The 10168-nt window shown below is 38.7% G+C and overlaps 1 protein-coding gene across 2 annotated transcripts; it reads left to right on the top strand.

Annotated features, from left to right (window-relative positions):
- Positions 1–758: 758 nt before the first annotated feature.
- On the top strand, positions 759–8253 carry ncf2 (neutrophil cytosolic factor 2). Of its 2 annotated transcripts, none has more exons than XM_023999569.2 (15): positions 759–1073; positions 1312–1394; positions 1774–1882; positions 2130–2264; positions 2490–2597; positions 2848–2907; positions 3057–3100; positions 3577–3718; positions 3873–3938; positions 4131–4203; positions 4320–4363; positions 4497–4657; positions 4749–4860; positions 5019–5136; positions 5793–8253. In XM_023999569.2, the coding sequence occupies exons 1-15, from the start codon at positions 900–902 to the stop codon at positions 5882–5884; spliced, it is 1521 nt and encodes a 506-aa protein (XP_023855337.1). In that variant the 5' UTR covers positions 759–899; the 3' UTR covers positions 5885–8253. The 2 variants fall into 2 exon arrangements, with proteins under 2 accessions (XP_023855337.1, XP_023855336.1); XM_023999568.2 differs by having other exon boundaries at positions 760–1073; positions 4317–4363.
- Positions 8254–10168: the final 1915 nt, after the last annotated feature.

Here is a 10168-nt window from a genome sequence, read left to right as displayed (position 1 = left end):
CCACTGACCTTCCCACTATTCCTCACATTTGCCTGTTTTCCCATCTAATTTMATTACTGTCTGAAAGTCTCAAACCACCTAAAAAAAATGAGMATACTTTAAATGTCATCCCCCAAAAGTAWCAAAGTCGTAGAATYTTGAGTGTTCATTTAATGTTCAAAGCATTCTAAATACACCTGACCTGTATTTYCCCCCCACCCTGGTCATAGGCCTGTAAAAATACATAGAATTGCTGGAAATTAGCTTTAAAACAGATGCAGACCACYGTTTAGGCAAAATTTCACTCTAAGCTTTCTTCAAAAGTTGGCAACCCTGCAAATGCATGTTTATTTCATGTGTAACAGTTTAACTTTAGACCGTCCCCTCGCCCCGACCCGGGCGCGAACCAGGGACCCTCTGCACACATCAACAACAGTCACCCACGAAGCATCGTTACCCATCGCTCCACAAAAGCCGCGGCCCTTGCAGAGCAAGGGGAACCACTACTTCAAGGTCTCAAAGCGAGTGACGTAACCGATTGAAACGCTATTAGCGCGCACCACCGCTAACTAGCTAGCCATTTCACATCCGTTACATATGCACTGTTGCAGCCAACACATTTCACATTTTATATTTTAACAGATAATCTTATCCAGGGCGATTAAAAAAAAATATATATATATATATATTATAATTTTTTGGGTGTAATTTTTCATACTGGTCCATCGTGGGAATTGAACCCTCAACCCTGGCATACTGTTACAACACTAAATGGACTGGAGAAAAAAAGGAACTGCGATTCTGTGTAATCATTACACTTCCTTCCTACCTCAGTGGGGGAAATGTCAGTTTAAGAAGAGTGGTTTCACTTTTCTCTCATCATATCACTGTAGCTCAGCGCATTGACTCTATTTGGAACCATGACATTTGTGAACACTCTCAAACAGTGGGATGAGGCAGTGGCCTGTTTCGAACGCGGGGATTCCGCAGCTGCCCTTGGAACATTTCTGGACATCCAGGAAAAGAACTCCAAAATATTTTTCAACATTGGCTGCCTACATTTGATCAATAAGAACCTAGATGCAGCTGAAAAGGTATGGCAGTTTTGACCAAATTTCATCATTAATTAAAAGACAATTCTCTCTTTCCCTGTTTTTACCAAAGAAATCAATACATCTCAGGGTTAAAGTGACTATTACATTGTAATTAAATKTTATTTTACACTTAAAAAATGCAAGTCACAGAAAAAGGGGAAGTTTAGTTTGAGTACACAATGCTTGTGGTACCATTTGATTGGAAGGAAGTCACTGAGTTTTTCTAAATATCACACAGGCTTTGGACAGCTGTATCGGAAAGGATGAACACTTGGCTGTTGCATTCTTTCAAAGGGGGTTGACATTCTACAAAAAAGAAAGGCAAGACAAATCTATCATACTAGGGATGGGTGATTAGATGCATTATAATTGCTTTAAAAAAGAATCGCATTCTTTCGAATGGTGTGTTAAAGGGACATTTCACAATTGTTCATATTCATCATCAGGACCACAACATCAACATGTGAAAACAGTGAGTTTCTGTGATTTTATAGAGGATAAGTGTTTCCGATGACTTCATCTGGAAACATTTATGACATCATCTGGTGTGAATTTAAATTGTGAAATGTCTCTTAAAATGGATAATTGTTTTGTACAATTAAACGTAGCATATTATTTATTCTACATTATTCAGCTGTATATGTGTTTTACATATAGCAGGATAGTGAATTACTTGGATACCTCCTCACTTTGCCTGCAGGTTTGAGGAGTCTTTTGCTGATTTCCAACATGCCTTCAAGGAGTTGAGGGGGAACCAGCTGATCGACTACAAACCTCTTGGTCTGAGATACAAATTATATGCTTGTGAGGTGAGTCCAGGTAAAGATATGATGGAAGTCTTGCCTTTGTAACAATGATTGGATGTCGAATATGTTATGTGTATTTTAGCAACCTATCAACAGCAACCTAACCCAACAAACATCACAGTATGTATACACATAGCAAAAAAGTGCATAGGTGGATGCTACAATGTAAAGCACTTTGAGACCTGGGCGGGAAGTGCTGTATAGCTGTAATTTTACAACAACAAATGTCTGAGTGGTATCACTCCCACAGGTACTGCACAACATGGCGCTGGCCCATGCCCAGCTGGGTCAGTGGGAGAAAGCCAAGGAGAACCTCCTGACTGCTCTGAATCTCAGGACTGAGGCCAAACTCAGCCACATCGACAGAGGTCTGGAGTGCATCCTGGTCGGTGGCCCTTCTCTCTTAAGCCTTTTTCACACTATCATGTCGACCCCAACCATACTGTGCTGGCTTAGATATGTACTTTTTTTAAATTTATTTTTTTACATTGTTTGTTCCAGCAGCTATAGTGGATGAGTAACCAGGCCAGGTGGCTCATCTCAGTAGTGTGAGAAGTGTTTTAATGTGTATTTATTATGCATTTATTAAGTCCTCTGTTAATCCTTATAGAAGCAGAAGCTGTTTGAGCCAGTTAAGGTCCCGGCAAAAGTGCTGTTCAAGCCAAACAAGAACTACGTGGCTGAACTGGAGAAGAAGGACTACCTGGGCAAGGCCAAGGTATCCCTATCATCTCTCTCTCAAAACATAACATGCATATTAACCAGCCAAAATGTTGCGACTTTGTAAATGTGTATACAACATGCATGTCTAGTACCTACTTTGTTTGAGATGTGCAATTTAAGCAATTGAAATGAGTTGTGAATAGCCTTGGGTCTTTCTTTAGGATTGTTATTTGGCAGGTTATTAGTAAGTAGGCATGTCATAAAGTMTTGTTTCATGTTGAACCAGTTTTATTCTCTATCCTCAGGTTGTTTCTTCCATCGTCTTCCAGGATGAGTTCTCTGGCTTTGCTCCGTTACAGCCACAGGTGAAGTGTCATATGATTTGATGTTTTAACAGTGCCTTTAAAAACTGTCAACAATTAAAATAAAAACRATGAACAATTAAAGTAAGAAATTGATTGAGGAGGAATATTCAGTGTAATGTGATGTGCCATTTTTTTGACGGTAAGATTAGGTTGAAGATGTTCCTACCAGACCAAAAGCGCCTGAAGTTATGAGGTAAAGTTCATGTGATCTCGATGTTAATTGTAGGGGACACTGGGGGTGGTTTGACACTTAAAGTAATTGTCCAGTGTTTCCAGATTTCTATGAAATATGACCTATATTTAATTACAATATAAGTGAGATAATTGTCCTTCCAATATATCAAAAAATAAATAAGCGTTTCTCTTTTTGAATGGTTTGGCCGTACCCCAAAAACAGAATGGTGTGGGCTTATACCAGTCATTACAAATATTAATTCACACAAGTAAACCACTGATTAGCCAGCTCAGCCAGTGTGCCAACATGACATCATGTTCTATGAGGAAATAGCAAGCATTTTTAAACTGTCTATTTGAGATACAAGTTTGAGGTGGGGTTTTTTAAGTGTTTTTTTCTACAATTTATGCTTTGGCCACATACTAGCATACTAACGATTCAACAGCATTATTTGGGTATGAGTTAAAGTAGGATATCTCTGTCGCCCCCCGCAGGGCTCTGGAGGGAGAGCCTCACACTGTCCTCTTTGAGTTTGTCCCTGAGACAAGTGATGAGTTAGCTGTGGTGCCTGGCAACATTGTCTTTGTGCTGAACAAAGGATCTGACAACTGGGCCTCTGTCATCTTCAATGAGCGAGTATGAGTACAAACATTACACTGAAATGCTTCATGCATGAAAAATGTGGATCTATTGTACTCATTATGCACAAACATACTTGGTTGATTATGAGTGTCCGGTATTTWAAAAATGATTTGTGTGCAGTGAATTAATTTCAACTTTACATTTTTAGAGGGGGCTTGTTCCTTATAATTTCCTGGAGCGTTTGGAAATAACCTTATCATCTAAGCAAGATCAGGTACATGTCTACTGTCAATATAGTGTTTATTCCTCATGACAAGATGGCATTGACTCTAACGTGTGTCAATGCTGAGCTATAACAAATTGGACATCTTTAAAAGTTGAATCCCCAAAATACTGGTAAATATAGTTTACCCCTCAATTTCTATGTTAATTGTTCCCCCTACGTGGGTTGATTGCTTTCTTGTAGGATGGGACAGACAAGGATGACATCCCAGCGCCACCTAGACGAGAACCACCGAATAGACCTCAGAGAAATTCTGGTAAAGATATTTTATGTAAAACTGGAATGGAAGTTGTATAGTTAACATTTTAATTATTGGCAATGCAACATCACCTATTACAAATTACGTAACTTTTGGGGGTATTATTGCAGCAGCTTCTGCTACTGAAAATCAGAGCATTGGGGACACAAAAACAGAGGTATGAGAATAATTGAAAATCGAATTCAAGACATGTTTCACAGCATGCAATATTCAAAGCAAATATCAATTGTTTATCAGTACTCTACGCTTACACATTTTAAATATCATTGTACGTTTATTTCATTCCCTAGTCTTGCCAGAGTGAAGAGTTTAGTSACCATTCACTTTGTGTAGTGAAAGTGCACTTCACATACACCATAGCAATCTGCATGGTGCCTGGACTTCCCTACACAACAACTCTGGAGAAAATCAGTAACAAACTGGGCCTCCCTGCCACAGTAATCACCTTGAGGTATGGCACTGTTGAAACATTAGCGTCAATTTACTTCAACAATCATTACTATTACAAAACTAAGCTCAGGGTTTTTGTGATTTTTCTCAAGCTATGCCCAAATAGATTCTGATAAAAAAGTGATTGATGAGAACACAAGGATGGAAGATGTTTGGAGCTGTGTCCACAATGGTCGTTTAACACTGTGGTGTGATCTCAAAGAGGTAATGTGGTCATGTACTGTATACAGTATTTGATGTCATAATAGTTTTTTGCTATGTAGATTTTTAATTTACAAATGTAATAGTCAACAAAACTTTGTTCTGACAGATGTCATTATGTGTGTACTAATGTCCCTTCTTTCATGTAATCTACACTACAGGGAATGAGTGAGCAGCTACAAAGCCAGACTCACCTGATGGCGCTTCATTCCTATGAGTCTTCAACTCCAGAGGATCTTGAGTTCCATCAAGGAGATACCATCTTACTTCTCTCCAAAGGTGAGCTACCCATTTCTCTCATGCGGGGCACCATTTCCACAATGCAGAAATCAGTTGTCAGTGTTTTATTCTGTTATATGATATCCTGGAAAAGCTGGAAACCTGCTGTTGTCTTACAGGACACAGAATTAGGGTTACAGAAGCAATAGTACATTCCCATTTTCATTACTTTCTCATGTGGGGCCCCACTTTCTCATGTGGGGCCCCAATAATTTGTGTCAAGAGACTAACTGTATTTTCTCTAATAGCTGTAGAGGCGTACATTGACTTATTGTCATTTGAAAAAGCCTCGACCTAATGTTTTCTTAAAATCCCATAAAAAAAAACGATATTTTGGTATTTGTTTAATTTGTTCTCTGTTGATATAGTCCCAAAATGTTTTGCATGTCAGCAGTCAAGTTTTGAAGATATAGTATTTTCAAGAAGCAAAGTGTCACTTGTCACATCAAAATGATGCGTTTTTAATCCCATGATGCATTTGGATTCATCATGATGTGGCAAGTGATATCTCGAAAACTTGACTGCTGACATGCRAAATATTGTTGGGACTGTAAAACAGTGGGAAAAAATAATGAAACATAGTTTTGGAGTGGATTTCTTTCCTTTTAAAATACAGAAGCAAAAGTAAATTCCCATTTYCATTACTTTCTTTTCAGTCAATGAAGACTGGTTTGAAGGACAGTGCAACGGAAAGAGTGGCATATTTCCGGCATCATTTGTGGAAGAAGTTCCTATGAAAGATAAATAATGTAAAAGGAATGTCATAATGTCAGGATAAGGAACAATGACTTCATAGAGATTGTGGGATTTGTTATTTCTACTTTGAGCATGAGGTCCGGGATTCTATCCGATCACGCTTTGGCAGCTATGCACCTTTTAAAGGCAATGTTCCCACATTCTTGGAAACCACATTCATGGTCCACACTGCATATGTCGGCTGACTCAGCTCAATATGGGATTGAATCCTGGCCTTTGTCTTCTAATCTGGAAACCACCAAACAAACATCATCAAAGAAAAACAGTCGGATTTCAATATTTATGTTGAGGGAAGGCATTTAGGTCTGAAACGTCATTACCTAAGCAAGGACTTTTCTTCAATGGGCTGATATTTACCATGTCATGTTATTGTTAAAGTATGTTATAAGTTTTAATAACCTTTTTGGCCAGCACAAATCAAGCATGCCCAGGTTTTCTACGTATTTTAATAGAAATGCATTTTTTTTGTTTTACATTCTTTTTACAGTTGAATTCAGAAGTTTATATACACTTAGGTTGGAATGATTAAAACTCGTTTTTCAACCACTCCACAAATTTCTTGTTAACAAACTATAGTTTTTGGCAAGTCGGTTAGGACATCTACTTTGTATGACACAAGTCAGTTTTTCCAACAATTGTTTACAGACAGATTATTTAATTTATAATTCACTGTATCACAATACCAGTGGGTCAGAAGTTTACATACACTAAGTTGACTGTGCCTTTAAACAGCTTGGAAAATTCAAGAAAATATCAAGGCTTTAAAAGCTTCTGATAGGCTAATTGACATAATTTGAGTCAATTGGAGGCGTACCTCTGGAGGCGTACCTTCAAGGCCTACCTTCAAACTCAGTGCATCTTTGCTTGACATCATTGGAAAATCAAAAGAAATCAGCCAAGACCGCAGAAAAAAAATTGTAGACCTCCACAAGTCTAGTTCATCGTTGGGAGAAATTTCCAAACGCCTGAAGGTACCACGTTTAGTGTACAAACAATAGTATGCAAGTATAAACACAATGGGATCATGCAGCCGTCATACCGCTCAGGAAGGAGAYGCGTTCTGTCTCCTAGAGATGAACGTACTTTGGTTCCAAAAGTGCAAATCAATCCCAGAACAACAGCAAAGGACCTTGTGAAGATGCTGGAGGAAACGGGTACAAAAGTATTTATATCCACAGTAAAACGAGTCCTATATCGACATAACCTGAAAGGCCTCCCAGCAAGGAAGAAGCCACTGCTCCAAAACCGCCATAAAAAAGCCAGACTATGGTTTGCAACTGCACATGGGGACAAAGATCATACTTTTTGGAGAATTGTCCTCTGGTCTGATGAAAAAAATAGAACTGTTTAGCCATAATGACCATCGTTATGTTTGGAGGAAAAAGGGGAACGCTTGCAAGCCGAAGAACACCATCCCAATCACGAAGCACGGGGGTTTTCAGCATCATGTTGTATGGATGCTTTTCTGCAGGATGGACTGGTGCACTTCACAAAATAGATGGCATCATGAGAAAGGAAAATTATATTGAAGAAACATCTCAAGACATCAGTCAGGAAGTTAAAGCTTGGTCGCAAATGGGTCTTCCAAATGGACAATGACCCCAAGCATACTTCCAAAGTTGTGGCAAAATGGCTTAAGGACAACAAAGTCAAGGTATTGGAGTGGCCATCACAAAGCCCTGACTTCAATCCCATAGAAAATTTGTGGGCAGAACTGAAAAAGCGTGTGCGAGCAAGGAGGCCTATAAACCTGAGTGTTACACCAGCTCTGTCAGGAGGAATGGGCCAAAATTCACCCAACTTATTGTGGGAAGCTTGTGGAAGGCTACCCGAAATGTTTGACCCAAGTTAAACAATTTAAGGGCAATGCTACCAAATACTAATTGAGTGTATGTAAACTTCTGACCCACTGGGAATGTGATGAAAGAAATAAAAGCTCAAATAAATCATTCTCTCTACCATTATTCTGACATTTCACATTCTTAAAATAAAGTGGTGATCCTAACTGACCTAAAACGGGGATTTTTTACTAGGATTAAATGTCAGGAATTGTGAAAAACTGAGTTTAAATGTATTTGGCTAAGGTGTATGTAAACTTCCGACTTCAACTGTATGTGCTTGTATGTATCTGACACCACAAATTGTTCCTGAGGGAACCATCTGCTATACCTAAGTTGTTTTTATGTCATTGTTAAACAAATTAAACATTGGGTATAGCATGGACACAGACTATTCTGAATTGCAGTTTCAGGACCTTTTGGTATGTGTGTGTATATGAAAATAGCTTTCATAGCACATTTGATGTCTGCAAATATGACTGATCCAGCAGCCTATATTAAAGATTTTGAATGACAAAATCATACATAACTCTATTTCATATGTCTCTTGTGATTTACAGTACATGGAGCAAACTGTTGGTGATTAAATAATAACAACAGCGATGAGTGCATTTAAGGAAAACACCCCCAAATAATTATTTATCKGTTTCATTAATCCATTGTTGATATAGTCCCAAAATGTTTTGCCTGTCAGAAATCAAGTGTTCAAGATATTTAACTTTTAAAATACAGCCGGTATRATGCATATTGTTGTATTTTGAAAGGTATGAGACCTTAAACTTTTGGGTGGAATTTTCCTTTAAGTCCAAGTATGTGGTCTCACATTGTCAAAGTTTCATCTGTTACATTTTAACAGTTATGGTTCTGTTCTTTTTTTAAGACGCATATACAGTGCATTCGGGAAGTATTCAGACCTCTTTTGTAACATAACAAAATGTGGACAAACTGTATAAACCTTTATATGCACGCTTCTTACAAAGAGATGTGCATTAAAAAGCCTAAATATTACATGAAAAGGCTTGCACTTTTACGTTTWGCCTCCACGACAAGTTTCAGTGTAGCAAAATAAACTTAACATAAGCATCACGCAAATATAATCCAGTTGATATACAGGTAACTGCCAGAATAAAGGAAACACTTGAGTAAATGTGTGATAGAAAGTATATTGAAAGCAGGTGCTTTCACACAGGTGTGGTTCCTGAGTTAAAGACATTCTCTGGTACTTCTGTTTACTTTTTATCCAGTAATTCTGAAAGTAGCGCTCACGAGGCAAAAGTGTTCCCCAAAAATTGCATCCTACGTCACATGTGCMTCACGTCATTCTCGTCTCTCTCGCATGTTGCTAGCTGTCACTAAAATGGCGATGGGCTGTAAACAGTCGCTTTTAAAACTTTGGATTTCATGGCTAATTGAGGTAARACCGTTATTCTGCTCATAGATTATGTATGTATGAACCAAATAAAATGTATTTATATAGCCCTTCTTACATCAGCTAATATCTCAAAGTGCTGTACAGAAAACCAGCCTAAAACCCCAAACAGTAAGCAATGCAGGTGTAGAAGCACGGTGGCTAGGAAAAACTTCCTAGAAAGGCCGAAACCTAGAGGAACCAGGCTATGAGGGGTGGCCAGTCCTCTTCTGGCTGTGCCGGGTRGAGATTATAACAGAACATGGCCAAGATGGTCAAATGTTCATAAATTACCCGCATGTTCAAATAATAATAATCACAGTAGTTGTCGAGGGTGCAACAGGTCAGCACCTCGGGAGTAAATGTCAAGTTGGCTTTTCATAGTTGATCTTTGAGAGTATCTCTACCGCTCCTGCTGTCTCTAGAGAGTTGAAAACAGCAGGTCTGGGACAGGTAGCACGTCCGGTGAACAGGTCAGGGTTCCATAGCCGCAGGCAGAACAGTTGAAACTGGAGCAGCAGCTACACATTGTCACATCCAGCCCAAAGCGGGAGGTTTAAAAAAGTACTTACTAGTCGCCAAAGCTCCGGAGTATGTCTTTAATTAAGCAATTAACATCCCATCATCCTTAGTCATGTATAAAAATGCCCAGTTCCCCATTATTTTGGCTAACATGGCTAGAGTTTTCAATGACTTTGAAAGAGGGGTCCCAAAAGAGCATCAGTCACCAGATCTCAACCCAATTGAACACGCATGAGACAGCATTTTCCTCCACCACCACCAACAAAACACCAAATTATGTAATTTCTCATGTAAAAATGGTGTCGCATCCATCCAATTGAGTTCCAGACACTTGTAGAATCTATGCCAAGGCACATTGAAGCTGTTATGGCGGCTTATGTTGGTGTTTCCTTTATTTTGTTAGTTAGCTTAGTTATGCAATAATACTGGCCTTAAATGTCTCAGAAGATTGATTGCTTGAATTGGAATCTGTTGAGCTATGACGCAACATAATACAGTGTATATTGTA

Source organism: Salvelinus sp. IW2-2015, linkage group LG14 (genome assembly GCF_002910315.2).
Source record: "Salvelinus sp. IW2-2015 linkage group LG14, ASM291031v2, whole genome shotgun sequence".
In the NCBI taxonomy this organism is placed as follows: Eukaryota; Metazoa; Chordata; class Actinopteri; order Salmoniformes; family Salmonidae; genus Salvelinus; species Salvelinus sp. IW2-2015.
Note: the sequence above shows the minus strand (reverse complement) of the source record. Positions and strands in the feature narration are given on the sequence as shown.